We start from the raw sequence: 24,425 nt of genomic DNA, 5'->3' as shown, positions 1-24,425 counted from the left end.
ATTTATAAATGTTTGATAGTCCTTGGCTTTCTTTGAAGACCGGTCACAATTTGGGTCAAGTCGATAACTGATTCAAAGTCTTCCAGAGAGAAAGCTACCTTTACGTTTGACATTGTTATTATAAAGAACGAGCCAGTTTTCTACTTATTCAACAAAGATTAGTAAACTATATAATAAAATTTCTTTGAATGTTGTTTCCATTTACATTTACCTAATCTTTCTTTTTCCATATTAATTTACTTGAGTTTGCGTATTTTGATATTCAAAAGTTTAAATGATCCGTATAGTATTTTTTTATTACGAATGATCCTTATAGTATTTTCGTATTCATAAGTTCGAACGATCCATATTTTCTTATTAATATTCTTCCTTGTGTTACATAAAGCCTGGACTTGAAATGAAGTTTCAGTAGAGGAACATTTGGGTTGCCTTTGGTTTCCACTTGGGGAGGGTTTAGTTCTAATAATAAAAACTTGGGTACTACTTGCTTTTTATTCTCCAATAATGACAATTATAGAGCAGATTATGAGATCATGATGAAAAGTTACATGCAGAACAAAGTAAAATTACACATTACATAAGCCTTTTTAGTAGTGGGCTGGAGAGTTGAGGCCTTCTTGAGAAGAAAGTGAACGGAAAGGCTGATGTCTCCTTGAAGACATTGACGACAATGACAAAGACAGAGACGGCATTCTCTTGAAAGAAGGTCTCCTGTCAAGATTCCTCATCGTTCTTTTTGCCTGAATCGCCTTTAAAGCCGGTCCTGCTCTCTCCTTTAGCTTTAAGACCACAAAGAAGAGAAGCCTATAACACACAAGGATTCCTACAACAGCAGCCAAGTCCCACCATTTTGAATGTGTCACCTTCACTCTAAATATCTTGTTTATCACTTCTTCTCCTGTCATTTTCGGCTCACCCGGGAATAAAGGCTCAAACTCTAGTCCGAGAAAATCATTCTTGTAACCTCCCTGCAACGTCCCAAATGTTTCTAAGTCTAACGACCACTAGTTATATAACCTTTTCAATAATTTGAAAAAGTTTTTTTTTATGTTCTTGAGACATTATTCTCTTCACTTACCTGGATAGCCCAAGATCCATAGCTTATATACGAAACCGGGTAACGCCAAAATATCTTGGGAAGATCAGGAAGCAGACGGAAGAATCCAGAAGTCATCATGATGATTCCCTTCCCAAAACATAAGATCTTTTATAAACTTTATGATTTTACGAGAGGAAAAATAAAATAAACAAATTAAGGTTGCTATGTTCTTACAATGAGACCAGCTCCAGTAACAAGACCCATCAAAAAGTTTGGAACTAGAGAAGCCACAACCATCATGAGACTCTCTATCACAGAGACTGAGAAGAAGATGTTGAGACAGAAGAAAGCGTAATGCGAGAACCCGGGACGAAACTTCACCAAGTTGTAAGTAATAGTTCCCGTGATAACCGAGAGAGAAACTAAGAACGGGAAAGACGAGATGTAGTTTGAGAGGATATAAACCGAAACTCCATAGTAACCACTCATCCTCTCTTTATAGAACACCTACGACATGACAAAATCGCATTTTCATCAGAGGCCGGCCCTGAAATTTTGGAGACTATAAACCTATATAGTAAAAATATATTTTAACAATTATATATTGACTCAAGAAAAGTTTGGAGGCCTTAAAACAGTTTTTTCACTTGGCTATAACCGGTCTTGATTTTCATCGATATAGCAAATCAAGATTTGTGAGATATAATTAGGGTTTATTATTTTTACCTTCATCTCTTCAAGGAAAGAAGGGAAGCCTCCAATGGACATGAACGTCATGAAACCGGTGATGAATCCGCCACAAGAGACCCTGGCTAAGATTGATGTGTAGCTATATCCCACGTCGTAGAATATGGTCCCTACGCTTATAGAAACAACAATGTAGCTTACTATTCTTGTCCAGTAGTAACCTACATCGCGACACATGTTTATGAATGATCTTGCTGTTAATGTCCTAAGTTGTTTCCACCAGCTCGCTTCACTCCCTCTTCTCACTTCCATCTCATTCCCATCCTAGGAGGGGAAAAAAAAGAAAACGTTATGGTAACATGACCAGCTCATGAGTTAACTTGAATATGGAATGCAGAAAGAGTTAAAACTTACGATGTTAGATAGTTCTTGGATTCTAGATTTTGCGGATTTCGCATACTTTGAACGCCGGTAGTTCTCAACAAGCCTTGCTCTGATCACAGGTGTTGCTAGATTCAAAAGTGGATCTGATGTAGCTGGTGTGTCCTGAATTCTTTGAGATCCTTTGAGCGTAGCTGTGACTGTATCAAAGTCTGAGTTTATACATCGCAGGAAGTGATCAGAAGGATTCCTCTTCTTGGGGCATGGAAAGCCCGATTCAGCAAAGAACTACATTTCAAATAAGCAAAAACAAAAACAGAGTTTTCTCCATCAAGATAACGTAAGATAGAAACTTTAGGGTTTCTTGTACTACAAGTAAAGCAAGAGTTTATAGTTCACCTCAACGGCAGACTTGGCTTCACCAAAGTAGACAGACTCACCACTCGAGAGCAAGAAAAGATCATCAAACAGTGCAAACACCTCACTGCTAGGCTGATGAATCGATGAAATAACGGTTCTGCCATCTCTTGCGATGTTTCTAAGTGTCTGAATCACGAAAAACGCAGAAGCACTATCCAAACCGCTGGTGGGTTCGTCGAGAAAGAGGATCTGAGGGCGCGTTAAGATCTCTAAAGCGATGCTGACACGTTTCCGTTCGCCGCCACTAACTCCCCTAGCGTGCCAGTTTCCAATGGCTCTGTCTGCGCAGTCTTGAAGACCAAGCTCCATGATTGTGCCTTCCACAATGTCACTCACTTCCTCGTTAGACATGTCACTTGAAAGCCTCAATCGAGCTGAGTATGTTATTGTCTCCCTCACTGTTAGTGTTCCGAGCAATATGTCCTCTTGTGTTACATATGCCTATATACATATATTCATGTTATCCATATATTTTAAGATCAATGCAGACAACTTTCAACATTAACTTTTCCATTAAGATCAAATGAGAGTAAATCTAAAAGTTGTTGATTAAGTTGGGCTGTACTTTATATTTTTAAGTCCCTATTTTAATTGGCCTTATATTATTATTCACACAAAATATTTATACAAAATAACTATAGACTTTAACCTTTCACCACTATCTACTTAGGTTGGATCTGTCTAAAATATGTTACGACAAATGAAAAGATAACGTTTATCGACCAAAAGGACAATCCTAATGATCTAACAAGTTAGTTGCTTGTTATAGAATGTCAAATGTGAGATGAAATCTTGAATGAGGAAACTTACTACGAGACCATAGTCTAGTCTGGCTTTCTTGCCGTTCAATAGAAGATTACCGGTCATGATCACGTTTCTTGCGAGTCTACCTGTAGATAACTCGAGAATTATTTTCTTAACAGTCGATGAGAACTTCATCTTATAGAGAGAAAAAAAAAACAAAAACAATACTACTATTTTCACTGGTTTTTATATTTTTTTGTATTGGGCTGTAAAAATGGAGATAAATATCATAACTAAAGAGATAATGAATAAGAAATGCTAGCCCCAGTAATAAGTTTTGCATTTATGAGGCAGTGAAGTGTTCTGTCTACTTTCTTTGCATGCAGCGGATGTTTATAAATACTGTATGTAGATATAATTTTCCAATAAATCAGCTTTAATTTCGGTATAAAATCGGTTAATGTATGATCTGTGATGATGTTGATAAACCAAGGTGTAATTAGTAAAAACTAACATATATATATATATATACATAGATTTACAAATCTTTTATATACCATTTTGGCAACTTCCGGATAACATTACGACAGAAAATTAAACTAAGTTTAGCCTTTTGTTCAAAAAAAAATTAAACTAAGTCAATAACACTATTACAATATTTATCAATATAGTAGTAATAGCTAAAAATACCAATAATATAAAAATTGCCAAGATAGGTATGTCAGTCGGAATGTGTGATGCATGGAGTTGAATGTTAGAAGAAACTGACCTGCAAGAGAGTCAAGAAGAGTGGACTTTCCGGATCCAGAAGGACCCATTATAGCCATGATCCGACCTGGTTCAGCATACCCGTTTAGCCTCTGTAGCAACCTTCGGGTCGGACCATCACTGAAGTTGGGTATAACCACCGTTAAGTCTTCCCATGCCAAATACGCTCCACGGCTCATCTCCGCCTTTGACGGTAGCGGCCTCGGGCAACTACTCGAGCCCTCTAGTTCCATAGTTTCTATGCTCCCTCTCTCTCTCTCTCTTACACGATCTAGTTTTATTTGTTTCTTCTAGTTTCTCTTTTGTTGGTGGGAGTGAATAATAACGAGTAGGAAAAACAAAAAGATAAAAAGACTATATAAGCTCTACATTCACCAAACAACTAAATTCATTTAATGGATTGTCTTTAATATGGCAACGTTTATAAAGGGCATGCATGCATGTATTGATGTATATCTACACTAGCATACTATTTAGTATTTCAATTCATTAGTAAATGCGTATATATAAAGAAGGAGATAGATCAATGGCACGCATATTTATATCTAAACTATACTAAAAAGGAGAATATCCTCCCCTCTAAAGCTATCCACGTTATCTAATTAAATCATCCAATAACAATCATTTTTTCTGCCACGTCTGCTATGTTTCGGCTCATCCCTTAGCCCAAATTAAACTTCACATCGAAATCAACTTCGACTATGATTCATCTTCCTCGATTTCCAGCCGTTTTTTTTTTTCTTCTAGTTTTCATTCTTCAACGCCTCGTAACTAATTAGGGTGTGGAAGAGCTGTCTCTTCTCTTCATCTCTTCGTCTCTTTTTTTTTTGCTCAAACATCTCTCTGTCTCTATCTCTTCCTCCATGTCTCTCTCTCTATGTCTCTCTCTCGATGATGAATCAACAAGGCCATCCCGAACCTGATTCCGAACCTCCTCCGACGAAACCTTCGAGTCGGTGGGTGTTGAGATGAGGAATGGTAAATGTGTTTTTCCCTCGACGAGTCTCCTTTGCAGTTTGGTGGGTTGATTGAAAAGTTAAGGTCTTTTGATCCTGTTTCGTGTTCTAATTCTCTGTAGTTAAGGTTCTTTACTGAGAAAATATTTTGGGTGATGCAGATCTTTGATAGTTTTCGGAGAAGTATCAACTTTTATTGAATTGTCGCTCATCTTCTTTTTAATTATCAATAGGGTGACACAAAGGGATCAGCAAAAGGTGGGGATGCAAATTCAAAGAAAGATGGTCAATCAAGCCAAAATGGCCAGGTACAGACACCTGGTTTTTTATATACTCGAGTTCCTTCAAAAGCATCAGCTTTACCCTGATGAGCAGATCCTCAAGTTCAAGATCGAGCTTCTGAACAAGACCAACAAAAGTCTCCACCACACAGAAGACGCTCCCCAAGATATAATAATGTCTGTGAAAGTTTGCCTCTTTCGTCTTTGTTGGTTGGTTGGTTGATGATGAATGTTTCTGGTGATAGATATGGAGGAAGGGCTGCACCGCTCGTGACGTTCCTTTTGAACCCTAATGTTGTCCAGGAGCTAAGAGGTGATAAGCAATACAATCTCCAGATGCTGAAAGAACGTTACCAGGTTGTGATTTTGTGTTGTTTCGTTTGTGTTTAGTATCCAGGAACTCAGTTTTGATGTGTAATATTTTTTATCAGATTGGTCCAGACCAGATTGAATGTGGGAATTACTCAGCATAAACTTGTGCCTGAAGAAACTGTGACGGTTATTGACTCCCGCTGTGGTGAAAAATTTTCAGTTTACAAGGTTTGTATGCAAAGATCAATTTTTAACATGTCCCACATTTTTTTAGCTCATCTAGAACTTTGCCACTTTCGTCATTTTCAGGGTTCTGGTAACGATTCTATTACCCAGCAGTTTGATGCTTGTGCTAGCTGGTGGACACAGGGGCCAGATCCTGCTTTCCAGGTCATCTGTGCCTATTGTTTTGTATCTTAATGCTTATCTTTTCTTGTGGTGAATCTTCTGAAGTTTATTTTGAAATTTTCTTTAGGCGGTTGCAGGCTGAGCTAGCTAGAGAAATGACTTACACTGCTGCTAGGTTCGGGCATGTTATGTTCCCTGAGAATGTATATGAACCTGCCTTGAAATGTGCTGAGCTCTTGATAGATGGAGTGGGAAAAGGTTTCTTCTCTCACATTGTTTCTATTATTTTTTTTCAAGCATTGATGGGAGGGCTAATTAGTTTTATACATGCAGGCTGGGCTTCTCGAGTGTACTTCTCAGATAATGGATCCACAGCTATCGAAATTGCCTTGAAGATGGCGTTTCGTAAGTTTTGTGTTGATCATGAGACCCTATTGGAATTTTCTGAGGGTAGAGATGAGAAAAAACATATTAGTGCTGTTCGTTTCATTGACGCAGGTTCCTGCGGTTGCGGCTGCGGCTGAGTCTGCGGCTGCGGCTGCGTCTATTCCTTTGGTTGTTGTTCGTTTTGCAGCCGCAGACTCAGCCGCAGCCGCAGCCGCAGACGCAACTTGTTGTTCGTTTCTAAGACGCAGGACATTGCCGCAGCCGCAGCCGCAGCCGCAGCCGCAGCCGCAACCGGTCTCCATAACAAAGCTATAGAACCAAACAAAATAAAGAAAAATCACAAGAGACCATCAGAACGAGACCAATCTCATGTCTCATCAACGGCAGTATTAAAACATACATTGGATAATCATCAATCAAAACACCAGTAACCAACAAACCCATCAGATTATATCAAGCTAAAACGTCAATATCCAGAACACATAAGATCTTATACAAACCCATAAGAGAAACTCATCACACAAACCTAAGAAAGAAACTAAGAAAGAAGAAGCAATAAAAGCTTGTGCCGGAGCAGCAGAGACACTCAAAAAGATTTTCCAGGGAACTATTACTAATTGACGTGGCCCATATAGTTAAAACAAACACGGCCCATTTACAAAAATTACATGGGCCATAACCCGAATAGATCCGACCCGATAACCCACACAGTGTGTTCTTCCCTCTCGAAGAAAACCAAAACGGAGCAGCCCTAGACTGACACTCGCCTCCATTTTTCTCTGCTCGTTTCGCTACCGGAGAAACAAAACTAAGTAACAAATATCTACATGAATACAACAAAGTTGAAGTGATACTATAAACTGTCTTGTAACATATTTACATGAATACAACAAAGGCTCAACTCACAAAACTCTTTACCTCAAAAGCATGACATGACTACACTAACCCATACCATTAAGTAAATATTCGACTTTAACTTACTCAAATCAATACAAGCTAGCTACTATGATGATTCCACAAAGGTAGACACTCTACACATTTGCATAATCAATATCACAAAAGATTCAGTTTTATTTTCTCAAAATCAATGTAAGCTACTATAATTAAGCGTAGAACAACACCATTAGCTCTCAACAACACCATTAACTTCTAAACAACAAAGTCTGTCTCCTTGTTTAAATTGTACTTCAAAAACAGTAGCAAGACACTGTTAACATAATCAAAATCAACACAGAAAATTAACAAAGACATGCTTAATCTAGAGAATCGGCTTTGTACACAGACAACACAAATCCTATCAGTCTATCACAAGAAGTATTCAAGACGCAACATCAGAAGAAACCCATTCTCTTTCCCCATCAGATCCAAAACCCATTCTCAAAAACTCATGAAACACAAAAACAGCTTCTTCTTGTCTTAGTTACCTCAACAATGCTTGAAACCCAAATCGGAGGAGATGAGAGAGCTCGTGGTCAGCGTCAGAGATGAGAGAGCTCGAGCCGGAGAAGAGAGAGCTCGAGGTTTGTGTCGAGATGAGAGAGCTCGAGCCGAAGATGAGAGAGCTCGTGGTCTGCGTCAGAGAAGAAAGAGCGCAAGCCGGAGATGAGAGAGCTCGAGCCGGAGAAGAGACAGCTCGAGGTTTGCGTCGAGATGAGAGAGCTCGAGCCGAAGATGAGAGAGCTCGTGGTCTGCGTCAGAGAAGAAAGAGCGCAAGCCGGAGATGAGAGAGCTCGGAGATGTGTAGATCGAGAGAGAGAGAGCTCGGAGATGTCAGAGATCAAGAGAGAGAGCTCGGAGATGTAGGAGCTCGAAGATGCGTCTATCGAAGAAAGATAGAGCGGCTGCGTCAATGGAGTTATGTTCTTTTTTGCAAATAATTAATTAGGTCAAGGGTAAAATCGTAAATACAGTAAATAAACGCAGTTTTTTTGACTCAGCCGCGGATAATTTCGGCGTCCAGATTTTGCAGACGCCAGACGCAGCGTTTAGACGCCGCGTCTAGACGCAGTAACCGCGTCAACGAAACGAACAAGATTTGAAAAAATAATTGACGCAGCCGCAGCCGCAGCAACCTGCGTCAATGAAACGAACAGCACCATTGTGGTTAAGGTACAACCATTTTGCTAGTGCTCAATGATACTTAGACGCTTTAATGTTGTATCTGTTAGCGTACGTTAGACTTAAACAGTGTGTACTTACTGAGATGTGCGTTGTATTTTTAGGTCCTAGCTCTTAGGGGGTCTTACCATGGGGATACTTTAGGAGCAATGGAAGCACAAGCACCATCACCTTACACAGGCTTCCTCCAGCAGCCGTGGTATGGACGGAGTTTTTTTCTTTATCGCTTTTCATGATTCCGACTTGAAAATTCTCTATTGAATTTTATTGCTTAGATAGAAATATCATTCCTTAAGGATGAACGATATCATGATTACATCACCTGTGAATATTCTCATTGTCTTGCTTCTCTTTGATTAGGTTTACATCTATCTTTGTATTTGTAGGTATACTGGAAAAGGTCTGTTTCTGGATCCTCCTACTGATATCCTCTTCAATGGAGCTTGGAATCTCTCTCTCCCTGAATTTTTTGCTGAAATAGCCCCAGAAGAATATGGAAGTAAATATCATAATTTCCTCTCCTCTCTCTGTTATCCTCCTTTACATATATTTTAGCTGTGTGATTTAGTACTCCCAAACTCTTACAGCCTTCAGCACTCGTGATGAGATTTTCGACAAGAGTAGAGACACATCAACTCTTGCAACAACCTATTTGGCCTATGTATCAAAACAGCTACAAGAGTATTCTGGAAATACACAATCCGCCCATGTTGGAGCACTAATAATAGAACCAGGTATGACTATGATAGTATATCCATAAGTATGACTTCAGATATTCAGTAAGGCTTAGCATCGTGCTATCTAAATTGCTAGATTCAAACTACTATTTTATTAAGGAGGCTGATTGTATCTGCAGTGATCCATGGTGCTGGGGGAATGCACATGGTTGATCCTCTCTTCCAACGAGTTCTGGTCAACGAGTGCAGGAACAGAAAAATTCCAGTAATTTTCGATGAAGTGTTCACAGGTTTCTGGCGTCTTGGAGTAGAGGTAGTATATATATTTTATGTCATCTTGTGTTATATATTTTCATTCTGCTAACAAAGTTACAATGATATTACCAAAGACTCCTGCCGAACTTCTCGGTTGCAAACCGGACATAGCTTGCTACGCCAAACTGATGACTGGTGGAATGATTCCTTTGGCTGTAACTCTTGCCACAGATGCTTTGTTTGATTCATTTTCTGGAGATCCAAAGGTAAGAAAAGTAGAAGAACCATCTTCATGCTTTTCTTTTCTTCCGCTTGAAGATATCTAATCCTCTTTATTGGTTGTAGCTTCAAGCACTGCTTCATGGTCACTCATACTCAGCTCATGCTATGGGATGCGCAACAGCCGCCAAAGCCATCGAATGGTTCAAAGATCCAGAGACTAACCATAACATCATCCCACAAGGAGGAATCTTAAGAGAGGTACTAAGACAAAATATAAACATCTTTGTGTCAGATGATCAGTAATCAAACATCTCTAAATGGGTTTCAACCGTACACATGTTTTTGTGCAGCTGTGGGATGAAGAACTGGTGCAGCAAATATCATGTCACAGTGCGGTTCAAAGGGTGGTTGTAATAGGAACCCTTTTCGCTCTAGAACTTAAAGTAGATGCTTCCAACTCCAGGTAAAGATCTACTGAATCTCTTTTAAAAAGCATTGTCTTGAAGAACCAGACTTTTGGTATCTCATATGGTTTGTGTTTTGCTCTGCATGTGTTTTAGGTATGCTTCGTCGTACGCAAAGTCTCTTTTACAGATGCTCAGGGAAGATGGAATCTTCATGCGGCCTCTAGGAAACGTCGTGTACCTCATGTGTGGCCCTTGCACGTCTCCTGAAATTTGCCGGGAATTGCTGTCTAAGCTCTACATAAGGTTTGGAGAATTTAATAGGGCATAGTACTCCACATTGTTTTTAATATTGTATTTAATTAGAAAACAGTTTACCCATAATTGTGTTCCAATATACAGAAGTCCAAAGCCACATAAGACTTATTTACTATAATGTTATCAAAGTTATATTAGAACAAATTTACAAAAACAAGAAGAGTTTTTTTTTTGTTTACCCTAGAGGACGTGGGTTCACCAGCTAATTATCTGTCATATATATATATATATATGTTTTAGAAAAAGCAAAATCACAAAAATTTGCTAAGTTATATTATGTTTTTAAAACTAAAAGAAAAGTAAAAATAAATTAAAAAAATAGTAGAGTTTTTTAAAAACATTATTAACGCTGTCAGTAAAATTACACTAAGTCCTAAAGTTTAACCATTAAACCCTAAACTTTTGGGTAAATCTTAAACTCTAAATCGTAAAAACTAAATAATAAATCATAAATACTAAATCCTAAACGCCGTGAGCAAAACTCTAAATCTTAGCCCTAAACCCTAGGGTTTAGGATTTACCCTATAGTTTAGGGTTTACCAAAGAGTTTAGAGTTTACCCAATGGTTTAGGGTTTACCCAATGATTTAGGGTTTACCCAAGGGTTTAGGATTTACCCAAGGGTTTAGGATTTACCCAAAAATTTAAGGTTTAGTTTTTAGAGTTTAATGTTTAGGATTTATGATTTATTGTTTTGTGTTATAAAAAATTTGTACTATTTTTTTTTTTAACATAATATAATTTGACAATTTTTTTATTATTTTGTTTCTTTTTTCTCAACTACTGAATATGAGCTCCCGGATTTTTATTGGTCGGTGAATAAATAATTTTTCTAAGAAATATCAAAGTACGGATCAATAATTTTTCTAGATTTAAATTATTGGTCACTAATAATAGTATTATTACGTCACTTCCAATCAATATTAATATTATTTTATAATTTAATATTTTTACTATTTAATAATGCATAGACAAATTTTAAACGGTTTCAGTTTTAAAACAATTATCAATCATCAATTTTATAAAATTTACGTAAAACTATAATAATAAATGCAGGTGCATTATTGAACAAATTTGTTTGTTCTGATGTGTTTACTTATATGAAATTTTAATCCCTAAAATGTTTCAAATCTTATACAAAAGTAAAGTTTGCCAAACATAATAAAAGAAAAGTAATTCAAACTATCTTCCTAATTTTACTGTGATAGTCAGGTTACTCTTTTTCATTTTATGTAATAGAAACTTATTTGAGATTAATATAAATAAAATTTTAAAACGATAAATAAAATTTTAAAACTAAATTTTCCCATTTATACAAAATATTTACAATGAAAGTAAAAATAGTAAGGTTCAATTGATTAAATAAACACAATTAATCTAAAATTAAGATGATAATTTACATGTGAAAAAAAATATGAAAAAAAAAATTTTAAAATATATTATCCGCGCATAGCGCGGAAAAACGATCTATTACATGTAAATATAGCGTTGAGATAATGGTCCAATTTACAATAATGTTAATAAAAATAATATAAAAGGGCTTAATGGTTAGAGTCGTATAGATTTTTTTTTGTAACTGTGTCGTATAGATTCTTACATTACAGTGAATTGAGATGATTAACCTCTACAGGCAAGTCTATGATTGATATGTTCTCAAGTGCAAAGAAAGTAAATACGAAATGATTCGTTTAATTAAGAAAATATATCTCTTTCTTATTATTTGAGGAGCATTAGATAAAACTAACCTTTACTTCATGTGTTTATTACATGTGTGTCATTTTCTACGTGGCATCACCACAAGCTCTCTCAAACCTTATATTCAAACATCCTTTCTTAACTAGACTAATTACAAAATTTGCCATTGCTAATTACATTAAAACTTCCGTATATACTATAAGCTTATTGACTAACAAAATAATTTATCCCATGCCCTACTACTCTTTGATTACAAACGTTTCCATTTTCAAATACGCAGAGATTTTATTACCATAACCAGAGATTCTTCATAATTATCGATTTCAATATGGAAATTCGTATAGCCTGACTTAAATATTAATGCCTTTCTATATAGTTAAACTATATAAAATCCATTGTGTACGTATGTATCTACATATCTACTTATATATGTGTTGCTATATCACGAATTCGTTATATATGTGTTGTCAAACAAAATGTTCAACAATTCTTACATAATCGCAAAATCTTATAGATATATACATACACTTTTTCAAAAAAAATTACATAAAACGATCTAATATATAGTATTTTTAAAAGCTAATAATAGTTTCAAATCTCCTCCATTGTATGTTAACCACGTTTATCGTTTCCATAATTATCAATGCAATTGTAATCGACGATCATTTTATGATAGTTTGGATTCAAGGCAACACAATTTAATACATTACCATTTCGAGTGTTCCGATAATATATGAATCAAAATTGATTTGTCAATCACGGGATCAAATACATTATTGTCAATGGCAATGTTAGCGTAGGAAATGGCAACACAATTGACGTGAAAAGAGGAGTTTTCTATAAAATTTATGATACAATATTTCAAATGTAAATGTAGATTTTGTTTTCAAACAAAGACTTTCTTTTTGGGATATGTAATTACTGAGTATTTTTTTTACTCTCAATAAGCCATATATAATAACATTGCTATGCATTTTAAAGATATAGTGTACATGAAATCCTTGCTATGCATTATAGATATCTTTGCTATGCATTTTAAAGATTTTCTTACAGCAATAATGACATTAGTGAAAAGAAATATATATTAAAAGTTACATATTACAATATTTTTCTACTTTCTTAATAATATAAGTTTTCACCTAAACGAAGGGATTGTCAATCACACAATACTTAATGGGACATACGATGATCTCCATGATATTTCAAATCAGGAATGTATAAAGATAAATATGACGCTATTGGAATAAATGTACGTTATAGGAGTTGAACTCAATAATTTCTATACAAAAATTGCGACGAAAAATGAAAAGTTTCAAAATCAGAATTAATTATTGATTTGAGATCGATTGATTTTTTTCAATCAAGCTGCAATCTTTGTTTCTTTATATTAAAAATAAGAATAAAATGTTTTCTGATTAGAAAGATCAATTCGCAAATGGAGTAATAAGGCGAGTTTCAAAATAGAATTGTAGCGCAAGTTATTCAGTATTAATTATTGAATATTACATATATTTAAAGCGATTTCGAATAAAGATAGCAAACCCTAGACCCAAAACTTCTTGTATATAAATATGTAGCCGATGTTAACATCTCCTCACCACAGTCTATATCTCAAAACATTGTTACCAAAACATTAGGTTTTTCTGATTTTACCTAGGTGGTAACATTGTCATTTCGCCTAGGTGATAACATCGTGATTTCACTTTATTATGTTATTCTATCACATATGCTGCAATATCATGTTTTATGATTACAGTAACGTCATCATTAAGTGTGTTTCTTATGGTGTCCTTGATCATGTTTTTCAAGAATTTTATTAGTTTATTATTTATATTTCGTTTTATCTTATATGAATATATTTTATTTTATGAAAACAATAATTCTATTTTATGTGTTTTTTTTTTCCTTCATAATTTAGTTTATATAAGTTTTTGATTACTCTTATAGATTAGCTTTCATCCGAATCACATACGATTTCATCATTTGAAATCTAATTCTTCCTCATCGTATATATAAATAGGTTGTTTTGAGCACATCTACTCATCACATTCTTCATCCCAAACCTTCATTACAAATTCGATCTTGCAAGCAAAACACTTATGGTGAGTCTCAACTCATTATATAATATGTAATCTTGTGACTATAAGTTTTGCATTTCTAATATCTATAGATTAAAAGTTATAATCTTTTTTAATCCATTCACTCCGCGCAGGGAGCGGGTATCACCTAGTCATTAATTAGTAAACGAAGTGCGAACTTATGAAGAACAAAAGCATATTTGTCTCCTAACATAATCTTTAGCTGATCGAAATTATATTACATTTCAAATGTGCAGGAACATAAAAAGCTCTGAAAATAGAATGTGTTAAAAAAAGTGGAGACTGGAGAGTCACGGGTCTTATTAGACTCTTTAATGTAAGGTGTAAGTAATTAAATGCAATGGTGTAGTCAGGGGCGAATCCAGGATACATTTTTAATGGGTGCATAAAAATGATAAAATATATTATATGTAGAAAACTGTGATCGTGGGTGCATCGAACTTCCGACCTTGATAATTAGTGGGTGCATTCCTTACCGGCTGGACTAATTTAGTTATAATATCTATATATAACATGAAAGTTTTAAAATAATTATGGGTGCACTTGCACACACAAGCAACAACGTAGCTTCGCCCCTGGGTGTAGTTGGTACATATGGTTATTATGATTACATTTATATTTGTGTGATAATATGATTCTATTTCTCCGTTTATACATGGTTTTATTTTGTATAGCACCCATAACACTTTCATATGACAAGAAAACATCCTTTTCAAAAGATAAGAACCCATATTACAAATCGAACTTACCATAAAATGTGTAAGTACGTACTGCAAATCCTTCACTGGGTTGGCACAGTCCTCTACTATAATTAAAATTAACCTGATAAGAGTCTAGTCACAATCTCATACCATAACACCAACCAAAATTCACAGATGTGAAAGCCATATGATTGGTTGTAATGATTTGACAATTTTGTCAAGAGCTATATATTCTGCTATATGGTCAAGAGCTATATATTCTGCTATATGATACATACAACCACCAGCTTTATAATACAATGCAGTATTGCTACACCTAAGATCAAGAACTTTCTATAGAAAGTAATGAAGAAGGCAGTTCTAACTTAGAGACTCGTGGTTTGGCCCCTTTTCCATGCGCTTAGTGTGGAGGGGTTGAGGATGCTGTCCATGTTCTTCTCCTCTGTCCATTTGCGCCACACTTTTGAAACCTACTACTAGTGAAGGAAATCCCGACATTGAGGGATCTCACAATGTCAAACCTGATTGCGAATGGGAAAGGTTATGTCAACTTACCTCCTTTGGGTTTTAAAGACCCCATTTGGCTTTGGTTCCTTTGGAACATATGGAAAGCACGAAACAAACTGTGGTTTGAAAATAAATCGTTCACAGAGTGGGAGGTGGTCACTAAAAGTGTTGCAGATTCAAAAGAATGGGCTGCTACTCAGTCTCTCACTACAGGTAGAGGCCACACTGCAGAACGTTCCTCCTCTGCTCCTCCGAGCATTCCCTAGCCGTCTCGTGGTCAAACTGTGTGCCATGTAGATGCGGCATGGGATTCAAACTCTGGCAACTGTGGTATTGGTGGAGTGTTTTCAGGTTTCGAAGGTGTTATAATTCCGACCATCAAGGACTTTAGATCCTCTGTTTCGTCAGCTCTCATGGGAGAAGCTATTGCGGTTCGCTCGACAGTCATGACTGCTTCATTGTCCAACGTCCGCTGATAGTTCTGTTGGGGAAAAGGGCACGAGGCGCAGCGGAATGTAACGGTCGTGTTTCCCTGATCTTGTGTGAACCTGTGAGGAAAATACTTCGACGATAGCATGATATAGTATAAGCAGAAACTAAATGAGACAAACACTTTTTAACGTTAGAAAACCTCCTCGATGTGAGAAGGAAAAACCAACAGACCGTAGTCCACTCAAAAATCCACTATATAAATGGGTATGAGTACAATCACGTCCTCCCTGTTCAACACCCTGAACAGAACAGAGACTCTAGCTTCAAAGAGCTATCTCCAACACAAGAACAACAACAACAAGAGAGCAACACAAAGAGCTTCAAAACAGGCAACCACAAGACGACCTCAGCTCACTAGAATTATGGCAAACAGAGACTAATCCCACCGTACAAAACTAAGATGAACAAGTTAACAACACCTCTGCCAAATTTCACCTCAATCAGAGAAGATCCAACCGTCGGATTTACCAAACACTCAAGACAGCACTGCTGAAGAACTGTGACGACCAGCTTCACTAAAAACCAGACAACAGAAGATCCAACCATTGAAATCCAAATCCCTTTGGTGAACCTTTAACCCACTGACTGAAGAAGCTTCCTACAAAATATCAGCCCAAACAATATCCGCTTGACCTTCCAAATCTGCCTCGACAAACCCAGACGAAATCTGTCTTCTTCTCTCATTTTCTCTCTTTTGTCTAATGAGTCTTCTTAAGCACTCTTTTTTCTTGTGTCAATTCTAACTTTCTCTGCTTACCACAGAAATTAGGTTAAGAGACTTTATATAGTGTCTCACTAACACCCCAAGGCCCAATATTAATCTCATGGACTAATACCAATGGCCCAACTTCCAAGTTTGGTTATCACCAACCAAACCCAATGGGTTTCCTCCATCTAGAAGGAACCCAACAAACTCCCCCTCCGATTAGGTGGAGGAAACATCCATTCCGGCTATCCCTCGGCATACTTCAAGCTTCCCCCTCGGCAAAGACTTTGTCATCATATCAGCTCCATTATCATCCGTATGAACTTTCTCAAGTTCCACTTACTTAAAAGCAACCACATCTCGTATCCAATGATACCTCCTCTGAATGTGTTTTGATTTCGAATGAAATGTAGAATTCTTCCCGAGACAGATGGCGCTTTGACTATCACAAAGCAACACATACTTTTCTTTCTTGAAACCGATCTCTTCACAGAAGTTCTTCATCCACAACAACTCTTTACAAGCTTCAGTTGCAGCAATGAACTCTGCCTCAGTGGTAGATAGTGCAATGCACTTTTGCAGCCTTGACTGCCATGCACAGCTCCACCCGCAAATGTTACCAAGTAACCCGAAGTAGACTTACTAGAATCAACATCTCCAGACATGTCAGAATCAGTGAAACTGACCAGCAAATGCTTTTTACTCCCAAATGTAATCTTTAGATCATAAGTCCCTCGGAGATATCTCAAAATCCACTTCACAGCATTCCAATGTTCTCTTCCCGGATCGGAGAGAAACCTGCTGACAACTCCAACGGCGTAGGCTAAATCCGGTCTTGTACAGACCATGGCATACATCAAACTACCCACTGAAGAAGCATATGAAACCTTCGCCATATCTTCCTTCTCCGCATATGTCTTCGGACTTTGTTGACTGCTCAGTCTTAAGTGTGGAGCAAGAGGAGTACTCAACACTTTAGACTTGTCCATGTGAAACTGCTTAAGTACTTTTTCAATGTACTTCTCCTGAGATAAGTGAATCAGCTTTTCACCTCTATCTCGAACAATTCTCATACCAAGAATCTGTTTCGCTGGACCCATATCTTTCATGGTAGAGGACTCACTGAGCTGCTCTTTCAGCTCCTTAATTCTGTCCATGTTCCTGCCCACAATCAACATATCATCGACATACAGAAACAAGATGATAAAATCATCTTCATCAAACACCTTCACAAATACACAATGGTCTGAATCAATCTCTGCATAACCATGCTCCCCCATAACAGACTTGAACTTCATGTACCACTGCCTTGGTGCTTGCTTCAATCCATAAAGGCTTTTCTTCAAGTGGCAAACCAAATTTTCTTTGCCCTTTTTCACATAGCCTTCCGGTTGTTCCATGTAGATCTCTTCCTCCAAATAACCATGAAGGAAAGCAGTCTTCACATCCATTTGCTCAACCTCTAGATCAAGGCTCGCTGCTAATCCAAGCACAACCCAAATGGATGACATCTTCATGGCAGGAGAAAAGATTTCATCATAATTAATTTCCTTCTTTTGGCTGTAGCCTTTCACAACAAATCTAGCCTTGTGTCGAGGTGGTAAATTGTCATCCTCATGCTTAATTCTGTACACCCACTTATTAAGCAGAGCCTTCTTACCCTTAGGCAATTCCACCAACTCAAAAGTATGGTTCTCCTCAAAAGAATCCATCTCTTCATCCATGGCGCCAAACCACATATCCTTGTGTTCATCCTCCAAAGCTTCATCATATCTTTCAGGCTCTCCCCCATCAATTTGTAATACATACTCACTAGGATCATACATTGTCGATGGTTTAAGACCTCTCTCGGATCTTCTAACAATAGTAGGTTGGTTCTCAGTAGCTGGTGCCTCACCATGATCGTCACCATGATCACCACTACCATCTTCTTGTGCGGGAGCATCTGCACTGGGTGTATTATCCTGAACCTCAACCTCAACCTCAACCTCACCGTGGACCGATGTAGAAGGAGTAGCCTCTGTATCGATCAAACCCTCAAAAATCTGAGTTGGCTTTTTGGACTTGTCAATGTCCTTTATCGTTTGATCTTCCATGAACACAACATCTCTGCTCCTTACGAGCTTCCTCTCAACGGGATCATAAAATTTGTACCCAAACTCATCCTGACCATAACCGATGAACACACACTGCCGTGACTTCATCTCAAGCTTCGATCTCTCATCTTTGAGAATATGAACAAATGCCTTACACCCAAAGACCCTCAAGTGACTGTAAGAGACATCCTTACCAGTCCAAACTCTCTCTGGAATATCACCATCCAATGGAGCACTCGGTGACAAATTCAGCGCATGAACCACTGTGTTCAAAGCTTCTCCCCAAAAAGTCATCGATAAGCCTGACTGTGAGATCAAACATCTCATCCTCTCGACAATCATCTTGCTCATCCTTTCAGCCAACCCATTCAACTGTGGAGTCTTAGGTGGCGTGAACGGATGCCTTATTCCATGCTCTTTGCAATAAGCATCAAATGGTCCAGAATACTCTCCACCATTATCACTGCGGATACACTTCAGCTTCTTCCCCGTTTGTCTATCAACCAATGCCACAAAATGCTTGAAATATCCCAGCACCTGATCCTTCGTCCTCATAAGAAATACCCACAACTTTCTTGAATGATCATAAATAAAGTCACAAAATATGATATGCCGCCACTTGTCCTCATTGGACCACACACATCTAAATGTACCAGATCCAGTACCTCGGGTTTCCTAGAAGGCGCATAAGACTTGAAAGACACCCTGTGTTTTTTCCTGCAAAGCAATGCAAGCACTTCTGCAGGTGCAAACCAGAGATTCCTGGAATCACCTCATTCTTAGACAACACAGACATTCCCTTCTCAATCTTGTGACCGAGTCTCTTATGCCATAATTCCATGGCACCATCATTCTCCACCGCATTAATAGCGTCTTTGTAGACCGTAGCCTGCATCCAATAGAAGGATGAGGACTTCTCACCTCGAGCCACAATCAAAGAAACGCGAGAGAGCTTCCATTTACCACCACCGTGCAAACTGAAATAACCCTCATCATCAAGTCTTTCCGTCGATATCAGATTCATCCTAATATCAGGAACATGTGTAATATCCTTAAGCACCAACCTAGTCCCAAGACTAGTCTCCAAGCCTATATCACCAATGCCAGCAACCTGAGCCATCGCATCATTTACCATCTTCACGGAACCATAGTTACTCGTAGTATAGGTAGAAAACAAATCCCGTTGTGATGTTGCATGAGTAGTAGCTCCACTATCAATCACCTAACTGGTGTCTTGGCATGCGACATTAATGGCATCACCCTCAAGAAGAATGAGAAACTGATCTTTGGTGACAGTCACCCGATCCACCTTTTCTTCTTGATTTCCTTGCTGCTTGTTTTTCAACTTCCAGCAATCCTTCTTCATGTGCCCTTTCTTGTGACAGAAATAGCACTCCATATTAGCAAATTTATTAGATTTGCTTCTGCTCCTGTTCTTGTCTCTCTTGGGATCTCTACTCGAACTCCTCCCCCTTGACTCAGTAACAAAGACATCTGAACGCGAACTGCTAGCGTTCGACTGTCTTCTTGCTTCCTCATTAAGAACACTGTTCTTCACTGAATCCATCAAAATAACACCTTCTGACACCGAGTTACAAAGAGACATCCTGAAAACCTCCCAAGAATCCGGTAAAGTACCGAGAAGCCACAAACCGTGAATCTCATCATCAAACTTGATGCCCATATCGGACAGCTTGTTGACCATCCCTGAAATGCATTCAAGTGATCCGTCATCGGAGTTCCCTCCTGATACCTCAGCTCAATCAACTTCTTGATCATGTACATCTTGTTGTTTCTGGTCTTCCTTGCATACAACTTCTCCAGCTTCTTCCACAAAGAACGAGCATCCGTCTCAGTCTCAATATGATGCAAAACATTATCATCTACCCACTGCCTTATCAGTCCACACACTTGGCGATGCAGCAACTTCCACTCTTCATTCGTCTTCTTCTCAGGTTTGTTCTCCTCAAAGACTGGAACATGGAATTCTTTAACAAAGAGAAGATCCTCCATCTTGCCCTTCCATAGATGATGGTTAGCACCATTCAAGCTTATCATCCTGCCCATATTCTCCATCATTCACACAAGCAAATAATAACCCGAAGTTATCAAACCCAAAGCTCTAAAACCAGAAGCTCTGATACCACTTTGTTGGGGAAAATGGCACGAGGCGCAGCGGAATGTAACGGTCGTGTTCCCCTGACCTTGTGTGAACCTGTGAGGATAATACTTCGACTATAGCAGGATATAGTATAAGCAGAAACTAAATGAGACAAGCACTTTTTAACGTTAGAAAACCTCCTCGATGTGAGAAGGAAAAACCAACGGACCGTAGTCCACTCAAAAATCCACTATATAAATGGGTATGAGTACAACCACGTCCTCTCTGTTCAACACCCTGAACAAAACAGAGACTCTAGCTACAAAGAGTTATCTCCAACACAAGAACAACAACAACAAGAGAGCAACACAAAGAGCTTCAAAACAGGCAGCCACAAGACGACCTCATATCACTAGGATTCCGGCAACCAGAGACTAATCCCACCGTAAAATTCCAAGATGAACAAGTCAACAATACCTCTGCCAAATTTCAACTCAACCAGAGAAGATCCAACCGTCGGATTTACCATAAATACTCAAGACAGCACTGCTGAAGAATTGTGACGACCAGCTTCACTAAAAACCAGACAACAGAAGATCCAACGGTTGAAATTCAAATCCCTTTCGTGAACCCTTAACCCACTGACTGAAGAAGCTTCCCACAAAATACCAGCCCAAACAAGATCCGTTTGACCATCCAAATCTGCCTTGACAAACCCAGACGAAATATGTCTTCTTCTCTCATTTTCTCTCTTTTGTCTAATGAGTCTTCTTAAGCACTCTTCTTTCTTGTGTCAATTCTAACTTTCTCTGCTTACTACAGAAATTAGGTTAAGAGACTTTATATAGTGTCTCACTAACCCCCCAAGGTCCGATACTAATCTCATGGACTAATACCAATGGCCCAACTTCCAAGTTTGGTTATCACCAACCAAACTCAATGAGTTTCCTCCATCTAAAAGGAACCCAACAAGTTCTATCAGATTCTCAGGTTCTCATCCATTTGATCAAAGCTAACGAATCCCGTCCGAAACTATTTTGCTTCTTGTTTGAAATCTATCACTTTAGTTTATCGTTTGATGTTATCTCCTTTCACTTTATTCCTTGTTTATGTAATGGTGCTGCTGATAAAGTGGCTAAATTAGCTCTTGCATCTTTAAACTCATCCTCCATAGCTGGAGGGTAACTTTGTTCTTCTAATTAAAAATGAAATATAGTTTGCGAAAAATAAAGTGACTTATGATGTAAATGTCTTAAAACATATTACAAGACTAGGTGGCTATAACATTGATAAATGTGAGAAAGATATTAGAACACCCGCAATGGTAACATTGTGTAAGGGTATCTCTTTGTAAAAACTAATATAAAATTGAAAAGTAGAAAAGAAAAACAATAAATATATATATATATATATATATATATATATATATATATATATATATATATATATATATATATATATATCTTCGTGAAGAAATTTTCATAGCTTTTATGGGAGATGTTCTACCTGTGTCACATAGAACAAATTTTGAAACATTAAACATAATTCAGATAATTGGTTTGCCTTACAATATTAATATATACTCCTTCCGTTTCCAAATTTAAGTAGTTCTAGCAAAAAGAGTTTGTTTCACAATATAAGTAGTTTACATATTTCAATGCATCTTTTCATTTATTGGATATTGTCTGACCAATGAAATAATGTTAAGTTTTTTTATAATTGGTTGAATTAATTGATTAAATGATATATTTTTTTTAAATTAAAGCTTCCTAAATATTTGTGCTTTTAAGCAAAACTAGTTACAATTAGAAACGGAAGGAGTAAATGTTAAGAAACGTTGTTAAAGAAATTGATCGCTGCTGATGTTCTCAGATACCAGTAATTTGCAAAACCTCCTCTTTCCGAGTTCCAACACACGAAGGGCCCAACCAACAGCACTGACATTCATGTAAAAGCTCACCTAGTTTCTCATATAGTATCAAAGAATAGTTTTGATCAAGAAGACAAAAAACCTCTTATATCAAACAAGAATAATTATTAACATCATATAACCAATGTAAGATCTCACTAGTTACCACCTTGACAAATTTAGTAGAACGGTCCATATTCGGATGTATATCCCCTATATTGATCTTGAAAGAAAAATGATGTCACGACATACTAACAATAATGATATGGTTTGAAGCTAATTGTGACATGAACATTTAAATTTAATATTGATATATATTTTTGGTAATTTTTTTAAAATACGATAATAACTCATAAATCACCATTAATATAACAATAAATAACATAATACCTGAAATGGGAAGATAATATATGATATTTTATAATTTTTTAAACATTTTTTAATTTATTTTTTATAGTTATTTAATTTTTATTACTAGAACAGTTCTTCAAATTTTATGCAGTTTTTTTAAATTGTAATTTTCTAGTCACAATACCGTTAGTTTTTTTAATATCTAAAAAGTTGTAGAAATATTATTTATTTTTACGTTTTGATAATTATACATCTAGCAAAATATCTGTTAATTTTATAGAATTTGATTTTATATATTTTAACCACAATAAATAAATAAAAAATATTTCCAAAATCATAATTTTAAATATATACATATATATTATTAAATAAAATTTTTAATAAAAATATCTATCTTATCTTAACTTTTATATTTAATTAAATTAAAACTAATTATTGTAAGTACTTAGTAAAATATAAAAATTAACAAAATTTTATTTTTAAATATATTTTAAATTTTCAAATTTTTATTTATGCACTTAGTGCAGGAAAACACCTAGTTATTTATATACTCTATGTTGGGTTTTCTTGAGCTATGTTTAACTTTCTATTATCTGGTTAATTAGTTATTGTCCATTTTTATCTAAAAAGCAAGTTCATTGAGATCGTTTCCAAAAAAAATTATACTAATGAGAGTTGTACATCTTATTAGATATTATTTATTTAAACTTTAGATTTGTAGCTTGGATTAACATTTCACGCCCTAAAGCCATCCAAACAGTATTTCAAATTGTTCTTACAAATCAGTGTGACTGCAAACCTAGTCTTGACTTATTAGACTAACGATTAAAGAATCTTCTCGTTTCTCAAAGTCAAAGACTATATATCTTTACCCTTATATCACTTTCGAACCAATCCAAAGTCTACCAGCACACCGTAATTGTCTATTTAAAGGCAACATGAAACAAGAAGAATAATATCTTCTCTTTTCTCATGGAAAAAACGTTTACGGTTTCTAACATGATGAAATACATTTAACACTAGTTTTAGTTGCTGCACACTAAGATGGACGTGTGTTATACTTAATACTCAAGTTCTATAACTGAATACATATAGCAAATGCTTTAAGTTTTTAGTCGATGAATAAGGAAAATATGACTAAGTAGTGGTATTCTGGTGCTACGCGTCGGATTCGGATATTTTATTTTTTAATGAATTTTAAATTAATTTTATGGTTGTAGTAAATAAAATATTTTCAAATATATGAAGATGTAAATATTTTGAAAGAGAATGATAATTTTTTCGATTCATTTGATATGGTTGGCGATCGTAGTGTATCACTTTGTTTTGAAGTTGGTTAGGTCAAAGGAGAATAGCATAAGTAGTTTTCACTGATTGATTCAATAAAAATAGAATAAATAGCTGATAGTCGTAATAAAATTAATGTAGTTGAACTTTAAACATAAAGTAAAG

General features: G+C 36.5%; 2 protein-coding genes across 2 annotated transcripts; one reads left to right on the top strand and one right to left on the bottom strand.

Annotated features, from left to right (window-relative positions):
• Window positions 1–463: 463 nt before the first annotated feature.
• On the bottom strand, window positions 464–4,377 carry LOC125587758 (ABC transporter G family member 15-like). Its single transcript, XM_048758848.1, has 8 exons — window positions 4,041–4,377; window positions 3,338–3,417; window positions 2,507–2,968; window positions 2,141–2,395; window positions 1,766–2,050; window positions 1,274–1,546; window positions 1,079–1,186; window positions 464–968 (listed from the first exon to the last, which is right to left on the bottom strand). Exons 1-8 carry the CDS (start codon window positions 4,270–4,272, stop codon window positions 588–590), a joined length of 2,076 nt encoding a protein of 691 aa, XP_048614805.1. The 5' UTR covers window positions 4,273–4,377; the 3' UTR covers window positions 464–587.
• Window positions 4,378–4,596: 219 nt separating this feature from the next.
• Window positions 4,597–10,471, top strand: LOC106374525 (bifunctional dethiobiotin synthetase/7,8-diamino-pelargonic acid aminotransferase, mitochondrial-like). Its single transcript, XM_048758849.1, has 16 exons — window positions 4,597–5,303; window positions 5,371–5,453; window positions 5,522–5,633; window positions 5,708–5,816; window positions 5,898–5,978; window positions 6,064–6,194; window positions 6,270–6,410; window positions 6,877–6,884; window positions 8,546–8,640; window positions 8,828–8,940; window positions 9,029–9,175; window positions 9,298–9,431; window positions 9,508–9,639; window positions 9,719–9,853; window positions 9,946–10,058; window positions 10,156–10,471. The coding sequence occupies exons 5-16, from the start codon at window positions 5,932–5,934 to the stop codon at window positions 10,328–10,330; spliced, it is 1,371 nt and encodes a 456-aa protein (XP_048614806.1). The 5' UTR covers window positions 4,597–5,303; window positions 5,371–5,453; window positions 5,522–5,633; window positions 5,708–5,816; window positions 5,898–5,931; the 3' UTR covers window positions 10,331–10,471.
• The last annotated feature ends 13,954 nt before the right edge of the window (window positions 10,472–24,425 follow it).

This window comes from Brassica napus, chromosome C5 (assembly GCF_020379485.1).
Source record: "Brassica napus cultivar Da-Ae chromosome C5, Da-Ae, whole genome shotgun sequence".
Lineage (NCBI taxonomy): Eukaryota > Viridiplantae > Streptophyta > Magnoliopsida > Brassicales > Brassicaceae > Brassica > Brassica napus.
Note: the sequence above shows the minus strand (reverse complement) of the source record. Positions and strands in the feature narration are given on the sequence as shown.